This window comes from Neovison vison, chromosome 4 (assembly GCF_020171115.1).
Source record: "Neovison vison isolate M4711 chromosome 4, ASM_NN_V1, whole genome shotgun sequence".
NCBI lineage: Eukaryota > Metazoa > Chordata > Mammalia > Carnivora > Mustelidae > Neogale > Neogale vison.
In genome coordinates, this window is record NC_058094.1 from 213,702,100 (window position 1) to 213,727,168 (window position 25,069).

At 44.7% G+C, this 25,069-nt stretch overlaps 1 protein-coding gene across 4 annotated transcripts in view; it reads right to left on the reverse strand.

The window, feature by feature from the left end:
* LOC122905097 (solute carrier family 23 member 1-like) overlaps positions 1–21,559 on the reverse strand; it is a 47,602-nt gene extending 26,043 nt beyond the window's left edge. Inside the window, exons 1-3 of one of the 4 annotated variants that reach the window (XM_044246629.1) lie at positions 21,309–21,559; positions 18,770–18,913; positions 9,086–9,243 (exon numbers count right to left, since the gene is read on the reverse strand). In XM_044246629.1, the coding sequence (XP_044102564.1) occupies positions 9,086–9,243; positions 18,770–18,913; positions 21,309–21,350 (344 nt within the window). In that variant the 5' untranslated portion in view covers positions 21,351–21,559. Of the gene's footprint in view, positions 1–9,085; positions 9,244–18,769; positions 18,917–20,293; positions 20,484–21,308 lie in introns of those variants that run through there. The other 3 variants (XM_044246628.1, XM_044246627.1, XM_044246626.1) reach the window with 3 other exon arrangements.
* Between the last annotated feature and the right edge of the window lie 3,510 nt (positions 21,560–25,069).

Here is a 25,069-nt window from a genome sequence, read left to right on the forward strand (position 1 = left end):
GTATATACACACAGAACACTAAAACATCTAGCTCACTTTCCCACTGAGCTTCTAGCACATTTCCAGCCAGCCCTTTACTCTCCAGGCAAGAGGCTAGAAGGTCCTTTTCTGGAGGATAGGACAATCTAAGTGGAAAAGCATAAAGTTGCTGAAATTCAGGCTTCCCCAACTATGCTAGGAAAAGTATAAACACATACTCGAAATTCATGACAACATGTCAAGAGTACAATGTAAATGGTGGCCCTTGCATTTGGTTAATGTGGCATTCCTATGCATCATGCTACAATGAAGTCCAAAGTGAACAAGGTCCAGTCTCAGGCTCAGAACCTACAGTCAAGCTTTTGAGACCAAACCTTTAAATATGAGCAGATATACAAGGATCACAAGACAACCACAGGACCTTAGATGACAGAGAACCAAATAAAGAAACAGATGAAAGTAACTTTTCCTGTAGGAAGATGATAATTTTCTTAAAGATTTTATTTATTTATTGGAGACAGAGAGAGAAAGAGATAGTGAGAGAGAGCATAGGTAGAGAGGAGAGGGAGAAGCAGACTCCCCAAGAGCAGGGAGCCCAATTCAGGGCTCAATCCCAGGACCCTGAGATTATGACCTGACCTGAAGGCAGATGCTTAACCAACTGAGCCACTCACGGACCCCAAGAGATGATAATTTTTTTCAAACACATTCTTATTTCATTTATATTTTTGGCAAGTAAGAAGATCTTGCATTCATAAAACAAGAATAGGATGCATAAAACAAGAATATTCAGAAAACAAAAAAACTCTTGAAGTATTAGAGTAGAAATAAATTCAGTAGACATGACGGAAGATAAAGTTGATTAATTTCCTCCTCCCCAAAGACCAAAAACACAAAAAGTTATAAATAGGTAAGAAAAGGTAAGAGAATTAGAGGACCATTCCAGGAAATCCAGCATGTGAATAAAAGGAGATTGAGAAAGAAACTCAAACTGAAAAATAACTCTTCGCATATTAAAGGGAATTATTGAGTACACAGTATAATGGATGAAAATAAACTCAGGCCATGACACATAACTTAAAAATTTACAACACTGGGATTATAAAGCAGTTTTTTCTTTTTTTTCCAGCTTCTGGGTTGGGGGAAGGGGGAGAGATTACATAAAGTTTTGGCTTTCTTAAAATCACACTGAACGTTACAAAGCAATGGAATGATGCTTTCAAAATTCTGAAAGAAAATTATTTCCAACCTAAATTTCTATACCCAACTAAGCTATCAATCAAGTGTGAGAGTAGAATCCAGACACTTTCTTATAAACAAAGTCTTACAAAATTTATCTCCTGTGTTCTCGTTCTCTCTCTCTCAATCTCTCTCTCTCAGGAAGCTACTGGATTATTGTGTTCCTTCAAAAAAAGAAAAATATATGGGAACAAGAGACCTAGACTTGAGAACTGACATGAAGGGAATTCCAGGATAGGGATGTAGGGGCATCTGAGGATGACATATATAATGTATACTGGTTATATACAGCAACCATTCAAAATAGAGGAAGTCAGAGAGTTCCAGGAGATAGTTCATCAAGATGAAGGTAATGTGAATGAAATTATTTTATTTATTTATTATTTATATTTTATTTATTTAATTTTTTTTAAAGAGACAGAGAGCATGAGGAGGGGAGGAAGGGAGTAGCAGAGGAAGAGGGAGTGAGAGAATCTTAAGCAGGATCCACATTGAGTGTTGAGTAGGGCTTGGTCTCATGACCCTGTAATCATGACCTGAGCTGAAATCAAGAGTTGGATGCTTATCCTAATGAGTCACCCAGGTGCCCTGTGAATGAAATTATTAAGAAAAAATTTAGACAATAAGCAAAGAGTATAGAATTGAATTAGAAATAAGTACATAGAAAATTAAGTATATTAGAAACAAGAAAGATGTAAACTCCAGGGAAAACAAAAATCTGGGCAGGAAAAGGGAACATGATTCAGCTCCAAATAATATCATAGTCATTAATTATAATGTCAACATGGAATATTGAACTAAGCTGGGAGCATAGACGCATAAGAGGACAGGAAGTCCGCTTGTATGTGGTGAGTGAGGGTCTGTGAAAGAAGAGGAGACCTCAAACATCGATACTGGCGCACTGATTAGTAATACCTAAAAGGGATGTGTGTTGATTAGAGATTTGGAGGATAGTACCTAAATAATCAGTTTAAAAGGATGAAATGTTTGCCTCAGTCTAGAGAAAAAAAAAAAAAAAGGAGGGAGGAAGATTTCTGGTAGGAAGGGGAAGGCTGTTTGTCTATCTTCTTTAAACCTATCATTGCTTATTACCCTGAGAGTACCCCAGTCCCCCCACCGCATCCCTCTGCCCAAAGCCAGTGATGGATTGGGAGCCATTGCTCCAGCTCTCCCTTCTGTTCTGCCCCAAAGACATACCCGTCCTTCTTTGTTTTTAGGGCTTTCATGCTGATCATGGAGAAATGCAGTCAAATGCTCTACCCCTGAGCTATACCCCGATCATGGAGAAATGAACTGGGGAAACAAAGATGAACGCAGGTGAAGTTGCAAAAGTTGTAGGCTCTCAGAATTTGTCTCAAGGCTGGGGCCTTCATCCATAGCTCTCAGTCCCTACTCCAAGATAGTAAGAGGCAACCTACTGGACTTTTGCTCTCAGGCACAGGTTCAAAGGGTATGGCTCACAAAACATGTCCCAAAACTGTTCTAAAAATACATTTAAAATGGTTGTTACTTTTCCCAGTCATGAAGTAATACATGGACATTGAAGGAAAATAAATGGCAATAAAGAAAAATATAAAGAATAAATTTAAATCACCCTAATTCTATAACCTGGAAATGATTAACATTTTGTTCTAGTCTTTTTTTTTTAATTTTTAACCAGATAAATATTATCAGCACTCACAAAATAAATACCTTTCATATATAATGTAAACCACCCACCAATAACCTTAAAGATTTCTACCAGTCTTTTTCTGTCTTCAAACAGAGAAATGATTCTCAGTATACATATAATTTCTACCTCTCATAATTATAAATTACATTGGCTGCTATTACTATAGTGAAAATCTTGAAACAGTTTAAATGTTCTTTAATAGGAAATAGCTAAATAAATTGGAATATAATTATATATTCTAGAGAATGAAATACTAAGTGATCATTTTTTTAAAAAATACTATTGCAGAAGTGTGCTTGCTAAAATGGAAAAATAGGGACGCCTGGGTGGCGCAGTTGGTTGGACGACTGCCTCCGGCTCAGGGCGTGATCCTGGAGTCCCGGGATCGAGTCCCACATCAGGCTCCCAGCTCCATGGGGAGTCTGCTTCGCTCTCTGACCTTCTCCTCGCTCATTCCCTCTCTCAAATCAATAAAATAAAATCTTTAAAAAAATAAAAATAAAAAAAAATAAAATAAAATGGAAAAATATTACAGTGCATTGTATATGTTTAAAGAGTGAAAGGAGAGCTGTTTTTTATAATTAAAATGTTTTACTTATTAAAAAGGAGAGGGAGGGCACAAAATTTTGTGTATAGTACAATCCTTTCCTTGATGTGAAAAATAAATTTCTGTACCTGACACTGAGCTAAGCTCCTTGTGTGCATTTTCTAATATAATTCTCTAGGCTTTAGAAAAATTAAAAAACAGTTCCTCTTCACAGAAACATGAGGACTTCAGGAGAAAATGATGCAAATATTGTCCAGGGTAGAGAGGAAAGGAAGCATGAAGTCTCCTCTAGGGAGAGCAATATGCCTTATGCACTTGAGAACCTGGATGATTGCCCTGAGAAGGTTTGGGGTTGGGACATGTGCAATTCAAGAAGCCTGTGGGTAAACGGGGAAGTGGTCAACCGTTGGGGACAGATGTGTCTGGAGGGTGAGCTGCTGGAATCCAACCTCACCCATGTCATCATTTTGATGTTCCCTTCTTGAGTCATTTCAATGAGTGGGTAAAGGATGAGGTCACGGGGACTTTTCTTTGAAATCGATCAGAACAGGGAGCAGAGACCCAGGATTGTAAGATGGGACTGAAGAATTCCTCTTGAGTTTTAAAGGGTCACTGTGTTGTAAGAATTAGTGAGCACTCTGAGTCCCAGCTACTTCCTACTGGACATGGAGCACTTTGTTCATTTTCTACAGAGCTCCCTGGACCAGATAAGGAAATGTCATCATGTGCCTTCCCCAATTGGTAACTACTCAACTTAAACCCAGAGGAAGCAGAAGTACCAGCCCCGTCTTCAGGACTCCTCTGTTGCAATGGATGGCCCGGTCACTTCTACCCGCAAAGCCACCACTGTTCCTGCTCCAGCCAGAGCTCCATTGGTACCTCTGGTGACCTGGCTGTCAAAAGGGCAGGAGCAAAGTGGCCGCATAACTACATATGCCTGTCAGTGGGTATAGCCTTTCTATAGAACCAGCCTAAGTGAGGAAGGCTCCTGGGGGTATGCACCTAAGACCCCTAAAGTCATACCAGGGAAGCAGCTATCCATGTTGTCAAGGAGTACAGCTGCCCGCCCCACACTGGGCAGAGTGCTTGTGAGCTCTGATACTGAGCAGTGGTGCACCTGGGCTGCTCAGTCCATTGAGCGTCCAACTCTTGATTTTTGGCTCAGCTCGGGATTTCAGGATAGTGGGATGGAGCCCCGCACTGGGCTCCACACTGGGCATACAGCCTGCTTAAAGATTCTTTCTTCTTCTGCCCCCACCCCACCGCCATGCTGCATGTGCACACCCTTAAAAAAAAAAAAAAAGCAGCAGTTATCAACTCTTATCATTTTTTATTATTTAATGTCATTTTAATCACTAAGATATTCTGAAATCTTATTGCAACATCAGCCTGTTTTGGGTTATCACCAAATAACCAGCAATCAGATCTACTTGGCCTTTGAGTCATAGACTATCAGCTAGGTTTTATAATCCATAATGTCTCAGGAAGTTACTCATCAGCATCTGGGGGGAAGGGGAGCTTATTTCCATGGGTAGAACCAAACGCACATTTATTCCTGCCCTCACCTTAGTCTAAAGACATTAGGGTGATTTTACTTCCTAATTTTATTTCCCTCTTTCTCTGCATATTTAATGAAGGGGTAAGTTCAAGTTCTTTGGATCCTAACTCCTGATGAGTTTGTTTCTCACAAAACCCACCATCAGGCTAAGCCCACAGGTGCTTTTACTACCAGTAATCCAATTAAAATAGGGCACTTCATCACCTTCTCTGTCAACATCAGAGCTGTCCATAACAGAGATCAAAGAGGCCTTCAGACACTGTATAGTTGAACTCCTTCACTTTATAGATGAGAAAATTGAGTCTTAAAGAGGGAGAGTGACTTGTCCAAGTTCCCATGGCACAGACGCTAAGACTGGGGTTCAGGCCTCCAGTTTCGAAGCTCAATGCTCTTCCCTTTGTAACTCTCCATGGGGCCGGGACAGGGGTGGGGTTCCCAGATCCCCAGGCAGGTTCCTGCAAGGCCTCCCTAATGCTACCACAGCCTCTTACATTCCTAGGGCCAATCCTGGAAAATGGGGGAAGGTATCTGCATTTTAGCGTTCTGAGAGAGAAACCAGAGCAAACCCTATACCTCTTTGAGTCCTTGGTGAGGGATCTGGAAGAAATTCTGGCTCTAAGAGATGGTGACAGAAGAAAGAAAGCAGGGAACTAACCCACCAATGCTGTGGGCATGTGTGTCTCACTCCTCAGCAGAGATCGTAAGAACTTAAGCCTTGGCATATCACCTGGAAATGACTTGCAAAGGAAGCACTTTGCAAAGTGCCTTTGATTGGATTCAGGCAAAATGGCCAGGCCAAGAGTGAATATAGTCCTCGGAATGCTGTCTACAGTCAGCCTCTCCTGGAAACAAGGGGCCAGCCCCATATCATCTAGACCTGTGTGGTTTAATTCATAAAATTGACAAAAAAGACATGGATATTAATGTTTTCCTGTCCAGTCATTTTCTGTCAAGACAGGTCAGGCCAGAAGCCCACTGTTGGAAATGTTTTCCATTTCCCTTCACAACCCCAGGGTTGAGCACAGGCCTGGCACAGAATAGGTCAAATGGAGATTTTTGGCGAAGGATTTTCACTTGCCTGACTCCTAAAGTATGGGGAGGGGTCCCTACCCTGCGTTCATTAGCCATATGTCTTTGTTGACTTTGCAAAAGTAAACAGTTTCAGCCACATTTGGCTACAACTCTTATCTCTTTGTACTGCCACCTTGTGGACCCTGAATCTTGCATCAGACGGCATTTGAAAGGCCATAAGCACTTTTAGGATCCGCCTAAGGGGAAGCTGAGTCAGGATAAATTGAGTTTGAGTGTGGTAGGATGTACTTACGTGGCTTGAGACCACTAAGCCACCCACGGATACTTAATTTATTTCTAGCCACCTTGGTGCCATGATTGTTTATTGCAATGCCCCTATCCCCCACCCTCCACCCCATGCTAGCTCAATCTACTTCATGACATGAGGGCATAGAACCTGAGGTCACATGATGTTATGAATGTATCCCACTGCACCTGGCATTTGACACATGTGGGTGGTGGATGAGAAACAAGGTCTGAAATGCAGGTGCCAGAAGCAAGTCTGGAAAATCTGACCACCGTCAGATATGTGAAACTGCCAGGGAAGATCTGGTTCTCATTTCTATGCAGTCGAGATGGAAGCTGTCTCCTCTCAAGAATATACTTAATAAGGGCACCTGGGTGGTTCAGTGGGTTAAGCCTCTGCCTCCGGCTCAGGTCATGATCTCAGGGTCCTGGGATCGAGTCCCGCATCGGGCTCTTTGCTCAGCAGGGAGCCTGCTTTCCCCTCTCTCTCTGCCTACTTGTGATCTGTCTGTCAGACAAATAAACTCTTAAAAAAAAGAATATACTTAATAATGCACCATATACACTTACAAATGCAGCACGCATTTTAAAATTTTTTGATAGAAATCAAATACAACAGAATTTGTATTTTGCAGGGCACAAATCTACAGCAGCATTTCTGTATCTCAGCTACCAGTATTTCCAAGCAAACTTGGATGAACCCATGCTAGAGGAGTGACTGAACAATCTCTCCTTCTCTTTATAAAATGAAGAGGTGATCAAAGAGTACACAACCTTCAATTAAAGAAGAAAAGAGTCTGCAGGCATAAAATGTGGGGGAGAAGTATGATAGGGTGCCGTAAGAATGTTAAATAATAAAAGCGCCATGCTGTATTTTGGAATTTACAGCATTTGTGGTGTTTATCTACTTTTCAAAATTTGTGGTTTGTTGTGATTTTTTCCAAGGTAATAATATTCTCTCTCACATATGCTTTTGTATTCATACTTCTGGATTCCTTTTCCTTAAAGGGGACACCAAAAACTGTGAGCTTCAGGCGGAACAGAAGCCGGATCTGTCCTTGGACTAGATGCTCAATTAATGTTAAAGGAAGAAGACGCAGGACTAACAGGTCTGAGGTGAGGGGGTGAGCAGAAGAGGGCCAGAGAGAGCCACAAAGAGGGATTTCCCGAGCAGATGGCAGCCCAACAGAGCCGCTGTGTGGAACTCTGGGAATCAAGGTGGGGCAGGGGGTAGTGGTGGAGAGCAGGAAGAGGGGAGGTATGGAAGTGAGGAGGAGGAAAGCTCCAACGAAACATTTTCCTGGCCTTACAATTTTGTCCAGGCCAGCGCCAGAGCAAAAAAACTCCATGTTTCTCGGGCTAATCTTAGCGGCCTACATAGGTACACAAGGGACTGGATGTTTTTTGTTTCTAAAAGGTGACTGCACCGATTTGAACAATTGCTCATCTCAGTGGGACTCTAAGGGCAGTGCCGCATTGGCCTTGTTTTATGGGTCCCAAACCACATACCCCACTAGTGAGCCTCTGCCGTCTCGTCTCCTCAGAACAGGATTCCTCTTCCCTGACTCTTTGAGAAACTCCTCAAGGGGAGTCTCCATATTTGTCGCCCCGGTGGGTGAGAGCTGGGCATTTGGCTTATATTGCACCATCAGTGCCCTTCCCTGGAATTTTAAAATGGGCGACTCTCCAGGGCAGATCTCACCTGCTTTGGGAGAAAAGTACGAGGACTGCCAGAGCCTGTCTACACTCCTCTGCGGGGAGCCTGTCTGTGCCAACAAAGTCAGGCGCTGGCAGTGTGAGGAGAAGACTATCTTCAGACAGGACAGAAGAGCCCCCCGCACCTAGCCCGATGCTCCAGAGGGCTCCACTCCGCCTTCTCTGGGAGACATGTCCACGTCAAACCCATGTGCCTCTCCCCTTTGAGAGCCAAGAATTCTCAGTGTAAATGGCCCTGAGTCTTTTCCAGAGGCTGCTTGGGTCTCCTCCCCAGGTCTGTCCTGCTGAAGACCGACCATGAAGCAAATGTGACACCCCCAAGCCTAAGGAGGGCCACGCATCTGCTGTTTGGGGAATCTGGTATGTGTGTGTATGCGCGTGTGTGTGCTGGGGCTGGGTGTGGAGCTTGGACATGCAGGCTGGGGTGTCCCTATTCATGCATGTTAGACCATTTGTGCTCTGGAGCAAAGCTTGAGGTAGGAAGAGAAGGGGGAAGGCCACAGGCTAGGGGCTGGCCCTACCTCCCATGAGGCTAAGTCCTAAAGTGGAACTTTGAGCAGTGGTAGAATTCTAAATTCAAACCTGGTCTTCCAGGCAGAATGATCAGAACAGATCTTATTTAAGAATTTGTAACTTCGGTTTGTAACTCTCCAATATTTAGACACACAGTGTGTGGGAAGCTGTTTGTATTCTTGCCCTGCATCTCACAAACGTTAGGGGAAGGCCTCTATAGAACAAGAGAAGTCCCATCTTCCGAGTCCCTGTTCCTGACATGTGATGCACCTTGCCTTTCTCCTACCTTGATCTTATACATTAATAAAGAATGAATTTTTGCCTAAGCTAATCTGGATTTATGTAACTTTAATCAAGAATCCTAGCTAGTACAGACAGTTAAGTGTTGGAGTAAGGACTTGAACCCAGGCTCGATTCCTAGTCCCGTGTTCCCTTTAGCAGGTCCCACCAGCTGCCTAACCACCTCTCCAGCTGCAAGCCGAGCAAATCTTGCTGATACTCCAGCAAGGAAAAGTCAGAAGCCAGGGGAAAAAGTTTTACCTACCTGACTCCTAAAAACACTTGCAGGAGAGTGCAGAGGCCAGAGACGAAGAAAATGGTGCTGATGAGGTAGCTCTGAGTCAGGGGGTCATGCTGCAGGCACAGGTCCTTGGCCAGGATGAGCGGCACTGCCACGAGTCCCCCCAGGGCCGTGAGGAAGTGCTGTGGGCAGAGCAGAGAGAGTGGACAAGCACGTAGGTGTTGCGGCTGCCTCCCCAACCCTCATTCCCGGTCCCCAGCCAGAGGAAAGAATTCTACCTCTGGTCTCAGAGGACCCTGACCAGGAGTGACAGGCAGACATTCAGATCAACAGTGGGAATGAGGGAGACCAGGCAGTAAGAAACAGAGACCCAGCCAGAGGGTCTGGGGTTCAAGGGCACAACCCCAACACTGGGAACTGATACTCTGGGTAAGAAACCCAGGCAAGGACACAAAACAGGAGGACATAACAGGAACCAAAGAGGGGGTCTTAAGAATAAGAACAAGGCGGGGCACCTGGATCGCTCAGTGGGTTAAACCTCTGCCTTCGGCTCAGGTCATGATCTAAGGCCTGGGATCGAGCCCCGCATGGGGCTCTCTGCTCAGTGGGGAGCCTGCTTCCTCCTCTCTCTCTCTCTCTCTGACTGCCTCTCCACCTACTTGAGATTGAAATAAATAATATCTTTAAAAAAAAGAAGAAGAAGAAGAACAAGACAAGAGGGGTGACTGGGTAGCTCAGTCGGTTAAGTGTCTGCCTTCAGCTCAGGTCATGATCCCAGGGTCCTGGGATTGAGCCTAGAAGCAGGCTCCCTCCTCTGCCTCTCATTCTCCCTCCTCTGCCTCTCATTCTCCCTCCTCTGCCTCTCATTCTCCCTCCTCTGCCTCTCATTCTCCCTCTGCCTGACTCTCTGCCTACTTGAGCTCCCTCTCTTTGTCAAATAAATAAATAAGATCTTTTTTAAAAATCTTAAAAAATTCTTTTAAAAAATCTAAGGAAAAAAAAAAAGAACAAGACAAGAGGCTCATAATTAAAACAATGTACAAGGTGAGGGCAAGACTAATGACCAGGAAGCCTTAAGCACATTCCCCTGGACAGATCATATGTTAAGTCACAAACAGCCGTGGCAAATTTAAGAAGGGAATCATACCAAGGGTCTTTTCTGATGGTAATGGTATGAAACCGGAGGAAAACCAGAAAATTCACAAATCTGTGGAAAGTAAGCAACATCCCCCTGAGCAACCAATGGGAATAAGAATAAAGCAAAAGGGAAATGACAAAAAAATAAAATGAGAAAAACAGAAATGGAAACACAAGATATCAAAATTCCTGGGCCACAGGAAAGTAGTTTTAAGAGGGAAGCTCATAGTGATAAAGGCACAGAAGAAAAATCTCAAGCAGCCTAATTCTACACCTCCAGGAACTAGAACAAGAAGAATAAAGTAAGCCTAAAGTTAGCAGAAGGGAGGAGGAATGTATGTCATTAAATGGGTGGCTCAGTGGGTTAAGCCTCTGCCTTCCGCTGAGGTCATGGTCTCAGGGTCCTGGGATCAAGCCCCACATCAGGCTCTATGCTCAGCGGGGAGCCCACTTCCCCCTCTCTCTCTGGCTGCCTCTCTGCCTACTTGTGATCTCTCTCTCTGTGTCAAGTAAATAAATAAAATCTTTAAAAAAAAAATGTCCATACTGGGGCGCCTGGGCGGCTCAGTGGGTTAAGGCCTCTGCCTTCCACTCAGGTCATGATCTCAGGGTCCTGGGATTGAGCCTGGCATCAGGCTTTCTGCTCAGCAGGGAGCCTGCTTCCCCCCTCTGTCTGCCTGCCTCCTCTCTGCCTACTTGTGATTTCTCTGTCAAATAAATAAATAAAATCTTTTTAAAAAATGTCCATACTATTCAAAGCCAGGTACAGAGTCAATGAAATTGCTGTCAAAATTTCAATGACCTTGTTCACAAGAATAGAAAAAAAAAAAAAAAAACAATGCTATAATTTGTATGGGACAACAAAAGACCTCAGATAGCCAAAGCAATCCTGAGAAAGAAGAACAAAACTGCAGCCATCATAATTCCTCATTTCAAACTTTGTTATAAAGCTACAGTAATCAAACAGCATTGTACCTGAAAACTGGCTGTTATTTTCCTTTACCTTAAAAAGTACAGCAAAAATGAAATAATAAAAACATACCGGATTTCATTCGTTTGCCAATGACATATGCAGATTTTTTGCTGAATTTGATAGCAGTTTTTGAAAACTGGAAGCATGTTATTTTCAAAAATCCAAAAAACAAAAAAGGAGAAACCAGAATGGTTTCTATCATAAAAGTAGACAAATAGACCAAAAGAACAGAATTGAGAGCCCAGAAATAAACCCATGCACATATGGTCAACCAATATTTGACAAGGAAGCCAAAAAGACTTGTGGGGGAAAGGGTAGTGTCATCAATTAATGATGCTGCAAAAATAATAATAATAATAATAATAAATTTTTAAAAAATTAATGGTGCTGCAAAATCTACAGCCACACACAGAAGAATGAAAAATGGAACTCCTATCTCACACCATTCACAAAAATTAACTCAAAACGGATTAAGGGCTTAAATGTAAGGCCTGAAACTGTGAAACTCCTACAAGAAAACACAGCAGAAAAGCTCCTTAACGTCAGGTCTTGGCAAAGATTGTTAGCTATGACACGAAAAGCACCAACAACAGAAGCAAAAATAAGAAAGCAGGACTACATCAAAGTAAAAAACTCTGCACAGCCAAAGAAACAGCACAATAAAAAGGCCTCCTACAGAATGGGAGAAAATATTTGCAAACCGTCTATCTATAAAAAGTTAGTATCCAATTTTTTTTTAAATATTTAATTAATTTATTTATTTAGGAGAGAGAGCGAGCGAGCACGACCAGGAGGAAAGGGAGAAACAGCCTCCCCGCTGAGCAGGGAGTCGGATGCAGGGCTCGACCCCAGGACCCTGGGATCATGACCTGAGCTGAAGGCAGAGGCTTAACCGACTGAGCCACCCACGTACAGTGTTAATATCCAGAATATCTAAGGAACTCAACAGCAAAACCCAAATAATCTGATTTAAAAGTGGGCGAGAGACTTGGAGCTCGGGAGGCCAGGGAACGGGTAGGAGGATGCTGAGCTCACCCCCTTCCACGCTCACAGCTAATCCCACAACTGAATATAGAGAAGACGCTGCGTCTGAAAGGTCAGGAAGGTCGGAAAGATGGCGGGAGGCTGCCTGCCACGGGGAGCGACCTGTGCAGGCAGAGAGGGCGGAGCAATGGGTTCTGGCACCAGGGAGCTCACACAGGGGAGACGAATCCCCATACCCTTTGGCTTTAACCACCAGAGCGGCCGCACTGCAGGGGTCTGTAAATCCTGGGGAGACTCGAAGCCTAGAGCGGCAAAAGTCAGCTGACTCAGGCCTGGGCCAATCAGAAGGGCGCGTGACAGCCGGGTCCCCGCCCTTAAAGAGCCAGCTGCCTGTGTGGAGACGCAACGTAGAAATGGCGGTTTAGGGGCGCCTGGCTGGCACAGTCAGGGAAGCGACTGACTTTGGTTCCGGCTCAGGCCTCAGGTGGTGATCTCAGGGTTGTGAGACGAAACCCTGTGTCGTTAGCTTTGCACTCAGCAGGGAGTATGCTTGGGACTCTCTCTCGCGCCCCCTGCCCCTCCCCCTCCAAGCTCGCTCTCCCTCTCTCTGTCTCTCTCTCTCTTTTTCAAATAAATAAATGAATAAATCTTGAAAACAAAACACGGCAGTTTATACAACATCTGGAGCAAAGAGGAGACAGGTCTGTTCAAACTGATTGTGGAGCGTGCTTGGAGGACTTCTTTGAAAACGAGGGAGCTGGTGGTGCCCTCCCCACCCCACCCCCCTATCACTGGCATAAACAGAGCCACGTGCAGGAGGCGGGGCCGCACAGACACCTGTGGCCTCCGCCGGGCTCAGAGCAAATTCTGTCAAAGCAGCGCACGTGCCCTGCCAACCTCAGGGCGCAGAGCTGCCGGCGTTGCCCGCCGCACCATTGCACCGAGCCCAGCCTCACACCCCCAGCCGCCCGGCTCGCAGCCCCCAGCTGACAGCCTCCTAGGTGCTTTGGAGATTTGGCATGGGACTAGTGGCCTGCTGCACTTTGCTAACACTGCCGCCCTGCTCCCAGATTCCCTGGTGGGCATGCCCCTTCAGAGCTGGCCTACCTGGGTCCCACTAACACCACGGAGAGCAAGCACAGCCCACAACAGTCAAACAGCAGCGCAGATGATGCGCTGAAAGGAGCAGTGACTCAGACACCACAGCAACGTGTTAGCAACACACCGGAGCCTCTCCTGAAGGGCCAGGTCTTGGTGAGCAGGGGACACTGCCCTGCAAGACACTCAGGACCTTGTCTTCATAAAGTCACTACTCTCTTTTTTATTTTTATTATTATTTTTTAATTAAAAGATTTTACTTATTTATTTGAGAGAGAGAGACAGTAAGAGAGAGCATGAGACCGGAGAAGGTCAGAGGGAGAAGCAGACTCCCGATGGAGCAGGGAGCCTGATGCAGGACTCGATCCCAGAATTCTGGGATCATGACCCCAGCTGAAGGCAGACGCTTAACAACTGAGCCACCCAGGCACCCACATCACTACTTTCAAGAGCCAAAGTCATAGCTGACTTTCTTAACACACAGAAGCAGACACAGAGAGGCAGACAAAATGGGGAGACAGAGAAACCTATCTCAGATGAAAGAACAGGACAAGGCCATGGCTAGAGAGCTAATCAAAACAGATGTAAGTAACCTGCCTGACAGAGAATTTAAAGCAATGATCATAACGATACACAACAGACTTAAGAAAAGAGTGGAAGACGTGAGTGAGACCCTTAACACAGAGATAAGGAATAACACAGCAGAGCTATAAGGGCTCAGTAAACAAAATGAGGGCAGATGTGATGGGATGAAAAACAGGATAGAAGAAACAGAGGAACAAATGAGTGGGCTTGAAGGCAGAGTCATGGAAAGTTATCAAGCTGAACAAAAGAGAAAAAAGAATTACACAAAACAAGAATGGACTTAGGGAAATCAGTAAATCCATCAAATGTAATAACATTTGTATTTTAAGAGTCCCAGAAGAAGAGAGAAAAGGGGACGGAAAATATATTTGAAGAAATGATAGCTGAAAATGTTCCTAATCTGAGGAAGGAAACAGACCTCCAGATCCCGAAGGCACAGAGAACTCCTGACAACATCAACAAAAGCAGACCCACACCAAGATGCAGTGTAATTAAGCTTGCAAACTATGGTGATAAAGAAAAAATCTTAAAAGCAGTGAGACAAAAGAAGTCATTAACTTACAAGGAAAAACCCAGAAGGCTAGTAGGAGATTTTTCAACAGAAACATGGCAAGCCAGAAGGGAGTGGCATGATTTGGTCAAAGTGCTGAATGGGAAACATCTGCAGCCAAGAATACTCCAGGGGTTCCTGAGCAGTGTAGGGCAGTTAAGTATGATATTAAAATACTATCACGATTAAAAAAAAAAAAAGAATACTCCCTATCCAGCAAGAACATCATTCAGAAACAGAAAGAGAGAGAAAACGTTTCCCAGACAAAGAAAAACTAAGGGAGTTCATGACGACTAAACCAACCCCTCAAGAGATATTAAAGGAGACACTTTGAGTGGAAAGGAGAGACCAAATGTGACAGTACAAAAGCAGGAAACACAAAAGCAGTAACAATGAATATTTCTATAAAAAATAAGTCAAGGAACTCACATACACACAAAAATATAAAATATAATAACATATACTTAACACATGGGAGGAGAGGGGTGCCTGGGTGGCTCAGTGGGTTGGAGCCTCTGCCTTCGGCTCGGGTCATGATCCCAGGGTCCTGGGATCGAGTCCTGCATCGGGCTCTCTGCTCAGCAGGGAGCCTGCTTCCCTTCCTCTCTCTCTGTCTGCCTCTCTGCCTACTTGTGATCTCTCTCTGTCAAATAAATAAATAAAATCTTTAAAAAAAAAAAAAAACACATGGGAGGAGAGGAGAAAAGAATGGGTTTAGACTTAAACGACCACCAACTTAATACAGACTGCTATTTGTAGAAGAGGTTATAGACAAACCTAATGACAACCATGTATCAAAAACCACTAATAAACATGCAAAGAATAAAGAAAAATAAATCCAAATATGTCACTAAAGAAAATCAGCAAAATATGACAGAGAGAAAGACAAGAAAGGATCAGAGAAAATCTTCAGAAACAACCACAAAACAAGTAATAAAATGGCAGTAAACAGAGATCAATCAATAATTACTTTGAATGTAAATGAACTAAACACTTCGATAAAAATGCATAGGGTGTCAGAAAGGATTAAAAAAAAAAGAGTCATCTATATGTTGCTTATAAGAGACACATTTAAACCTAAAGACATCTGCAGATTGAAAGTGAGGGAGAAGTAGTTATCATGCAAATGGATGTCAAAAGAAAGACAGGAGGAGGGCACCTGGGTGGCTCAGTCAGTTAAGAATCCAACTCTTGGTTTGGCTCAGGTCACAATCTCAGAGTTATAAGATAATTCCTGCATCAGGCTTCACACTCAGCAGGGAGTGTACTTTAGGATTCTTTCCCTCTGTCCCTCCTTCTGCTCATGCTCTCTCTCTCTCTTAAATAAATAAATAAATCTTAAAAAAGAAAGAAAGAAAGAAAGAAAGCCGAGTAGCAATACTTACTTCAGGCAAAATTGACTTCAAAACAAAGAGTGTAACAAGAGACAAAGGACACTATATAATAATAAAGGAGACAATCCAACAAGAAGATATAACAATTGTAAATATTTATGCACCCAATATGGGAGCACCCAAACACATTTAAATAGCTAATAACAAACATAAAGGAACTAATCAATAGTAATACAGTAATAGTAGGGGACTTTAACACCCCACTTACATCCATAGATAGATCATCTAAACAGAAAATCAACAAGGAAACAGTGGCTTTCAATGACACACTGGAACAGATGGATTTAACAGATATATTCAGAACATTTCATCCTAAAACAGCAGAATACACATTCTTTTCAAGTGCACATAGAACATTCTATAGAATAGATTATGTGTCAGCCCACAAAACAAGCCTCAACAAATTCAAGAACACCAAAGTCCTACCATGCATCTTTTCTGACCATAACACTATGAAACTAGAAGTCAGCCACCAGAAAACAATCTGGAAATATCACAAACACATGGAGATTAAGTAATATGCTACTAAACAGTGAATGGGTTAACCAGGAAATAAAAGAAGAAAAAAGAAGTACACGGAAACAAAAGAAAATGAAAGCACAACAATCCAAAACTTTAGGATTCAGCAAAAGCAGTTCTAAGAGGAAGGGTTGCAGCAATAGAGGCCTAGATCAAGAAACAAGAAGAATCTCAAATACATAATCTAACCTTATCCCTAAAGGGGCTAGAAAAAAAACAACAACAAACAAAACCTAAAACCAGCAGAAAAAAAAATGAAATGAAATAATAAAGATTAGAACAGAAATAAATGAAAAACTAAAAATAAACAAACAAACAAAAACCCCAATAGAACAGGTCAATGAAACCAGGAGCTGGTTCTTTGGGAAAAAAAAAACCAATATAATTGATATACCTCAGGCCAGATTTATCAAAAATGAAAAAATAAATAAAGTCACAAATGAGAGCGGACAAATAACAGCTAACACCACAGAAAGACAAACAATTGCAACAGAGTATCATGAAAAACTCTATGCCAACAAACTGGACAACCTGGGAGAAATGGATACGTTTCTGAAAACACAAAATACCAAAACTGAAACTGAAAGAAACAGAAAATTTGAACAGCCTGTTAACCAGGAAAGAAATTGAATCAATAAGCAAAAAATTCCCAACAAACAAAAAGTCCAGGGTCAGGTGGCTTCACAGGTGAATTTTAACAAACATTTAAAGAAGCGTTAATACCTGTTATTCTTTAACTATTTGAAAAATTGAAAAGGAAAGAAAACTTCCATATTCATTCTCTGAGGTCAGCATTACACTGATACCAAAACAAGATAAAGACACCACTAAAAAGGAGAACTATAGACCAATATCCCTGATGAACATAGATGCAAAAATCGTCAATAAAATACTAGGAAACTGAATTCAAGAATACATTAAAAAAAATCATTCACCGTGATCAAGTGGGATTTATTTCTGGGTTGCAATGGTGGTTCAATATTCCCAAATCAATCAATGTGATACATCACATTGAAAGGACAAGAGAAAGGATAAAGAGGAAAGGAATAAGTCAGAGAAAGGGTAAGAACCATATGATCATTTCAGTGGATGCAGAAAAGCATTTGACAAAGTACAACATCCATTCATGATTTAAAAAGAACAACAACCCTCAGCAAAGGAGCTTTAGAGGGAACATACCTCACATGAAAAACCCATAGCTAATATCATCTTCAGTGGGGAAAAACAGAGAGCATTTCCTGTAAGGTCAGGAACAAGACAAGGATGTCCACTTTTACCACTTTCTTTCAGCATAGTACTGGAAGTCCCAGCCACAGCAATCAGACAACAAAAAAATAACAGGCATCCAAACTGGTAAGGAAGAAGTCAAACTTGTACTATTAGCAGATGACACGATACCATGAAAACCCAAAAGACCATCAAAAAAACTAGTAGAACTGATAAACCAATTTGGTAGAGTCACAGGATACAAAATCAACACACAGAAACCCGCTGCATTTCTGTACACCAAGAGTGAAGCAGCACAAAGAGAAATTAAGAAAACAGTCTCATTTACAATTGCACCAAAAGTAATAAAATACCTAGGAATAAACCCCACCAAAGAGATGAAAGACCTATATTCTGAAAACTATAAAACAGTGATAAAAGAAATTGGAGAGGACACAGAGAAATGGAAAGACATTCCATGCTCATAGATAGGAAGAAGAGATTATCATTAAAATGTCTATACTACCCAAAGCAATCTACACATTGGGGAATATTCCCTAACTGCATGATAAATGTATCTTTTTTTAACAGCTGCATACAAAAGTCACCTGCGTTTGCTCAACCCATTCCCTTTGAAGGATAATTGGGTTGTTTCTAGGGTTTTGCTTATTTGTTCGTTGTGGGGTTTGATGTTACTAGCACCAATAACGTTGCAAGACCGTCTCTGTACTTATCTTAACAGGTCTTGCCCTCGTACCCACAGAGAAATTCTTAAGTGCTGGGGACTGGGTTAAAGGGCACATGATTTACACGTTGATAGAAACCACCAGTGGTCATCCAGGAAGGCTGTATCCTGTAGTGTTCAAACACAAGTGTTTGACTGTGCTTGTCTCCCCAAATTCCCCAAGCTCTGCTCATCACATTTTTTTAAATTGTTGCGAATCATATAAATTGAAATGAGTCTCGTGAAAATGATGCAGTTGGTGTCCTTGGTGTGACCTATCCGCTCAGCATGAGGGAGAATCCTCTGCTAATTCCAACCCCCCATGCCCATCCCCCCCACCCCCACTGAGAGAGAGAGAGAGAGAGAGGAGAGAATGAGAGAGACACGAGGAGCTTGGCGTTCCCCCAGTGGTCAACAACGCGGAAGACAAGAATATTCGTAACTGAAGCTGTGGTTCTTAACCAATTCGGCCCTGGGGTCATGTGTGTGGCTTTTGAGGCAGAGCCTCCTTGGGCCCCAGGCCTGCTGGTGGTGTTACCTGGATGCCCAAGAGAATGCAGAGGTACCACGGGGGGACATCCAGGACGCTATAGGTTGGCTCTCTGCTGCTGGAGCTCCCGGCCTGCCCGGCCTTCTTCCCGCCTTGGCCATCATGGTGACAGTTGAGCCCATCGTCCGCCCTCTGCTGGGAACAAGATAGGGACACACCTGGGCATTTTAGAAGGAAGCAAGTGGACTTCCTGGTCTCACCTCGGGGCATGGACGGCCTGCCAGGGGCAAGAGGCCATGGCACAGGGATCACAGCTGGCCAGTTTGGGATGTCGAGGTCCAGACTCAAAAGACCAGCATTTTGGGGCACCTGAGTGGCTCAGCGGTATAAGCCTCTGCCTTCGGCTCAGGTCATGATCCCAGAGTCCTGGGATCGAGCCCCACATCCGGCTCTCTGCTTGGCGGAGAGCCTGCCTCCCCCGCTCTCTACCTGCCTCTCTGCCTACTTGTGATCTCTCTCTCTGTCAAAGAAATAAATAAAATCTTAAAAAAAAAAAAAAAAAGACCAGTATTTTCCACATTGTACATCAGCAGGGCCCGAGAGGGGACAGGCTGCTTTGCCTGAGGCCCGTCTGCACAGCAGCCGCTTTGTGGAAAAGGGGTGGGGGCCAACTCCAAGGTCAGAAAATGGGGAAGATTGCCCTTCCAGACAGGTAGCTGGGGATCCTGGCCCCAGAATGCTGGAGCTGCCCTCAGAGGCACTCCTGTGGCCCTGCGTCTACACCTGCCAAAGCTCTCCTCAGGGTGCAGTTACCCCAACAGATGGCTACCGCACCCATCTTTGCTGCGGGGATGGAAGGCCCTAGAATGTGCTGACTAGGCCTTATTCTTCCATGTGGCCCGGCTTCGACGGCAGCCAACACCCGTGCTCAGTGTGGACCGAACGAGTGGAAGCAGCGTGCCCGTATAAGTGGGAGCAGCGCCCAATGGCCTGGGGCAGACAGGCAAGGCAGGGGGAGACTCAGGTGCAGGGACAGCAATGGGGTTCCCGGGAGGAAGAGGGGTCCCTTGCCCCACTGACTCCCCTCACACCTCCCACAGCTTCTGGTCACCGGCCTGGCCCTCTAGGTTTGTTGGCTAACACTCCCATGCACCCGGCGCTAGCCAATGGGGTTGTCCAGGTTTCTCCAAATGTGGCCTCTGTTATCCTGTGTCAGCATCTTAGCTCCCCCTGGGGCCCCCTTGGAGTCCCCTGCTTCCCCTTCCCACTTGCAAGAGCTCAACGCCTCCTCCCCATCACTTCTGCGGACCTCCCCGCAGAAGTGTCCCCACAGGACTTTTCTCCCCGCACCTCCCAGCACACTCTGCCTCTCTGTTGCATAATTCACCGTCCTCTCTCTTGGACCAGAAGCATTTCTGCGTGTCCTGCGTTCCCCTAGCTAGGCCATAAGTTTTCAGGGTCAGGAAGCTGTCTCCCCCTCCTTAATGTCCCTCAAAGTTTCTAGCAGGGCAACAGGCATGCGAAACCAGACACATCCCCAAAGAGGTGGCCGCAGACGAAGAGAAGACGGACCGCGGGAAAGAGGGTGGGTGCAGGCCCAGACACGTCCCGCTCCCGGTGGCCGCAGGTGAACCACCGCATGGAAGTCTCTGATTTCCCAAGACGGTTGTTTGCTTTGATTTCATGCTGTTTCCATGACAGTAGGGGCAGAAAGAATTCTGAAGAGATAAGCGGAGAGATGTCTGAAGGGCCTCCCAAGAGTTCCTGGAAGAGACAGCCGAGGGGCCTCTTCCCCGTGGGTGGCCTCCGAGGACCGCTGCGGGGACCCGGCCCGGGTTTGCGGGGGACACTCAGCCCCCAGGCACCCGGGGCTGCCGTCCGGCCCTGACGCAGAGGAGCTCTTGCCGCTGTTGCGGAGCGGAGTGTCTTCACTCTTTCACTCCGTTCATCCTGCTGCGTGGAGGTGCTCAAAAGTGGGTTGGGAAAGTGGTGGGGCCGGGGCTCAAGGATTCGCCGGAGAAGCCTCCAGAGGTGTCACTGTCACTTCTCTGGGCCTCAGGTTCCTCATCCAGGAACAGAAGCACCTGCTTCGTTGGCTTGGAAGGAAGGAAATAAAACACAGAGAGTGGCGGGGGGGTACTGGTGCTTTGGTAAATATTGGTTCTCTGTCTCGCTCTCCGATGCCCTCTCTCTTTCCCTTTGCTTTGTTTTAGAAAGTCCTTCTGATCAGAGAAATCATAACACGGAGGAGCCCAGAAAGCAAATATTTAGACATTTAGATTCAGCAGTGACCAACTGTGAATAAAGGCAAAACTCAAAGAATCTTCCAGTGCTTCCTCCCTGCTTGAGAAGGCACTCACCGGGTTTAGTGCTCAGGGAGGAGTCTTGGCCTCATGATGGGGGGACCTGGAGGGCAGCTGCACACCAGTCTAATAATCTAAAATCTTGCCTCGAACGTAAGCCACACGTCCTGAGCATGAATAGTGAATTAGGGCGCCGGGACCCCCAGCCGGGACCCCACTTCCATGCCCTTCTTCCGTTCTGCCTGCCCCTCTCTTCTCTTTCCCTCTCTTTCAGCAGCACTCACCAGAGGGTCGGGGTGCTCCCAGCTGGTGATGGCCGAGCTCATGGTGACCTGGGGTCAGCTCCTGTTGGCCTCCTGTCAGGACAGAAACGAAGGGAACCTGCTTCAGCTGAAAGAGATTAACGTCTTCACTGTCTGCCAAAAGGGAGAGAGAAAGAGAGGGATCCTAGGCTGGGCTGGCTCTGGGGAGGGTGGGGCTTCCAGACTTCCCTCCTCACCCCTCCAATCACCACGGGAGACCAAGGTGCACTCAGGTGCAGCACATGTTTCATAATTTAAGAAGTTTGAGAAAGTGTAGAGAAGTTAATGATCCTCTATGACGCTACGGATATAAATCAGGTGCAGCCTTTTGGGAGTGGCACAAGAGTACTTTCTGGAAGCCAGATTCCAGCGCGCAGAGAAAAGAGGGGGGTGAGGGTGAGGCTCTGGGCGGCACGCACAGGCTTTGCAATCTTTAAAAGCTGATTCTTTACAATGAGTTGAGCTGGAAAGGAAAGCAACGAAGAGAGAGTCCGACCAGCCTGGGCTCTGAGATGCCATCATGGAGTCATCATGAGACAAAGGATATTGCTGTCGATCTGGGAGAAACTGTCAAGGTGCATTGGTAGAGCGAAGCCCTCGGGGAGAACCTGAGAAAAAAGTGCTTCTAATGCTTAGGTATCTGTCTCCCTAACACCCGGAAACGTCTAATAACCCACCTTTCAGAGAGAGAAGTCCGGGAAAGTGTACGCCTGCCCTTACTCTGCACAGGATCCTCCTCAAAAACTCTGAATAAACCACACACACCCCCGCCCACTCTGTGAAGTCCAAAGCCACCCAAGTGCCAGCTACTCCTGGTGGTGGAATGTTCTGGAATGGGCAGCACTCGGTTCTAAGGTTCAGGAAACACACGATGGGATGCACACATGCATCGGTGGGAATTGGTCCAAGAGGAGCCCTGAAAAAATACAAAAATGAGATGTTTGACAAGGAACAGGAGAGACCTGATTCAGGCTATAACAGGAAAGCTGGCGGTAAGGAGCTGACCTTACCGAATACTCAGCTATGTCCATTGTGTTACACCTTTTTTTTTTTGCCTTACATAACTCACCACAAATTAGCATTCACATTCTTCTTTCACGGATTAAGAAATTGAGATGTTGATGGTCCTGTTAAGCTCCTCATTCAAGGTTCATAACCGATGTAGGAGCTGAGATTCAAGGCCAGATAGTCTTGTTCCACAGCCTGCAGAGGCCAAGAAGATCCTCAGAACAGAAGTATGGCCTCTGGGTCTGAAGAAGTAAAGGATGAGGCTCCAGGGGAGATGGAGGAGCCCCGAGTTCACCTCAGTGGTGAAAGTGAGACTGCTCAGCTTTGGGGCAGCATGGGTTCCCACCTCTGTTGAACACACTGAATGCCCAGTTCCCAACTGGGCAAGTTATGAGGTGAAGACAGACATCACGTGCCACCATTCACCTGGACCTCTGCAGTGAGCAGCCAGGGCTTTGTTGCTCCAGGAAGGCCCAATGGATGTGGGGCAGAGTTGGAGCGGGTGCCTTTGCTGCCCCACCACAACGCCTACCCTCACAGATCTGGGCACAGAGGCAAAATTTGGCTCATGTCAGACATCTCTTTTCCCTGTCACCTTCTGGGATAACATGGAAAAAGTTGACTTCTCAAAGACTCCATCCTCCCCCACATTGAAGGTCTTGCCTTTCTTGGCTATGCCTCTCCCCGCTGCTTGTTTAGGCATACAGTTAAACTCCCCCATGGTATGAGGTAAAATGTTTAGCTCATCGGCTGAGGTGAAAGAGAAAGACGGTTTCCTGTTATCCACTTTGTTTGGCTGCCCATACAATATCTTCCAGAATATTCCTCACTCCTTAAGTCGTCTCCTCTGGGCCTGACACACTTGTCTCATATGGTTCCTTGAAAAATGCTTTAGCTTGTGACCACTTCTGCTGCCCATGTAGTCCCCACCCCCCTCAGTAGCTCAAATGAGGAGCCAAGCCATCACTCTCCTTTTCTTCTACCTTCCACCCCTTAGAAGACACTCCCACAGACCATGGTCCCTGCACTCATCATTGGCCTGGCCTGGCTTCTGCTGCCATCTCTTACCCAAAAGTGACTGGTATTACACAACTCTTCCACAATCTCAGCTGCCACAGCTGGTGGCCTTTCTCTCCCTCACCCGCTGGAACCATCCTGCCATCCCATACGCACACCAGCTTGAGGTTCTCCATACATAGCACATTTACACATAATTATTTATAACCCTTGTGTTTCAAGTTAGGGAAATCAAGTTCTAATAATTAGCTCAGACAATGAGAGGAATTTAAGAATATAGGGCTTCTCTTGGAACCCATGATCTTTCCCCAGACACATGAAGGATTAAAAACTCTTCCATTAAAAAAAATAATAATAAAAAAAATAAAAAATAAAAACTCTTCCATTACATTTTCACATCTAAACATCTAATTCCAAATTTGAAGCAGCTCCTCCGGCCCTGGGTACTTTGGAAGGAGAAAAGCACTGGGCCTCTCCATAGATAATGCACGGTGGTCCCAACTGGATGCACCATTTTGTATGTGGAGTAGGCTATACAGGAAGGCTTGACCTGGACACTTGCACCACTACAGATAAATTAGAAGTTCGCTATGGTAGGAAGGAATATGATAAGAGACAGCTGTGAGGCAAATCACACCTGACACTAAGAATGAAGGAGGCCAATGAAGTTTCTCAAGAGAAGATTAAAAAAAAAAAAAAACTAAAGGTGTAGCTCTTGATTTTGCCATTCGGATCCCATCTAGCCTTCCCTCATTTTCCTCAGTGAACCGTTGTGATCCACAGCAAGCAGACCACATGCTTCAAGCAGAGTTTCCTCTGCCCTGTGGCTACCTGGTTGAGGGTGAGGGCCATTTGGGAGCCTTGCAAATCCCTGGCCACAGTCTTGGGCTAGCCAGGGGTGTGGGACCCAGCTAGAGTCAATGAGAGGTGTGAGACTTACTGGGACTTTGGGAAGAGAGGTGTTCTCTTTTTCACCGGACTAGAACCTAAAAGATGTATCTCTGTAGGTGTTGGCAGCCATCTCATGACTTTATAGAGCCTGCAAAGGAAGCCGACATGGAGAAGAGAGCTAAGATGGAGAGAGACTGGGTCCCAGTGATATTGAATCTATATATTAAGCCACATACCTCTGCCAGCAACTTCTCTTTTGGTTTAAACCAATCTGATTTGGGTTTTCTGTCATTTGAAAACAAGAAAACAATCACAAACTTAACACTTCTATCTCCAGTCACAGACCAATTCTTTTTCTAGAATTACTTGCACAATATTTGTTAATTTTTAAATCTTCAACTAACAATTGTTTAATTTCAAGATCATTAAAAATAACTTAAACATCTATCCTAACACTAACAGCCTCAACATATTTTTACACAACAAAATCGATTGCCTAAAATGTGGCAAAAATAATCCAAGAGAGCATTGGTAAAGCAATTTCAAGGCTACTTGTCTATGAGATGCTTTACTCACGTGAATACCTAATTTCATATACTCTTGATCTGAAAGGTCAAGAAGACAAACTTCACCATGAACGATGGGTTTTCTACAGCTTTACTGAAACCTGATGTTTGGTTTTTTTTTTTTTTAAACTGGAAATTTTGGAGTTGTAGACTTTGAGGCTTGGATTCACAAAATATTTACTTCAAATTTTGATATGTTCAGCTTGGGAAAGCCACCTCAAGTGGATTATGGCTTTTGATTTATGACTTCATGGTCTAAAT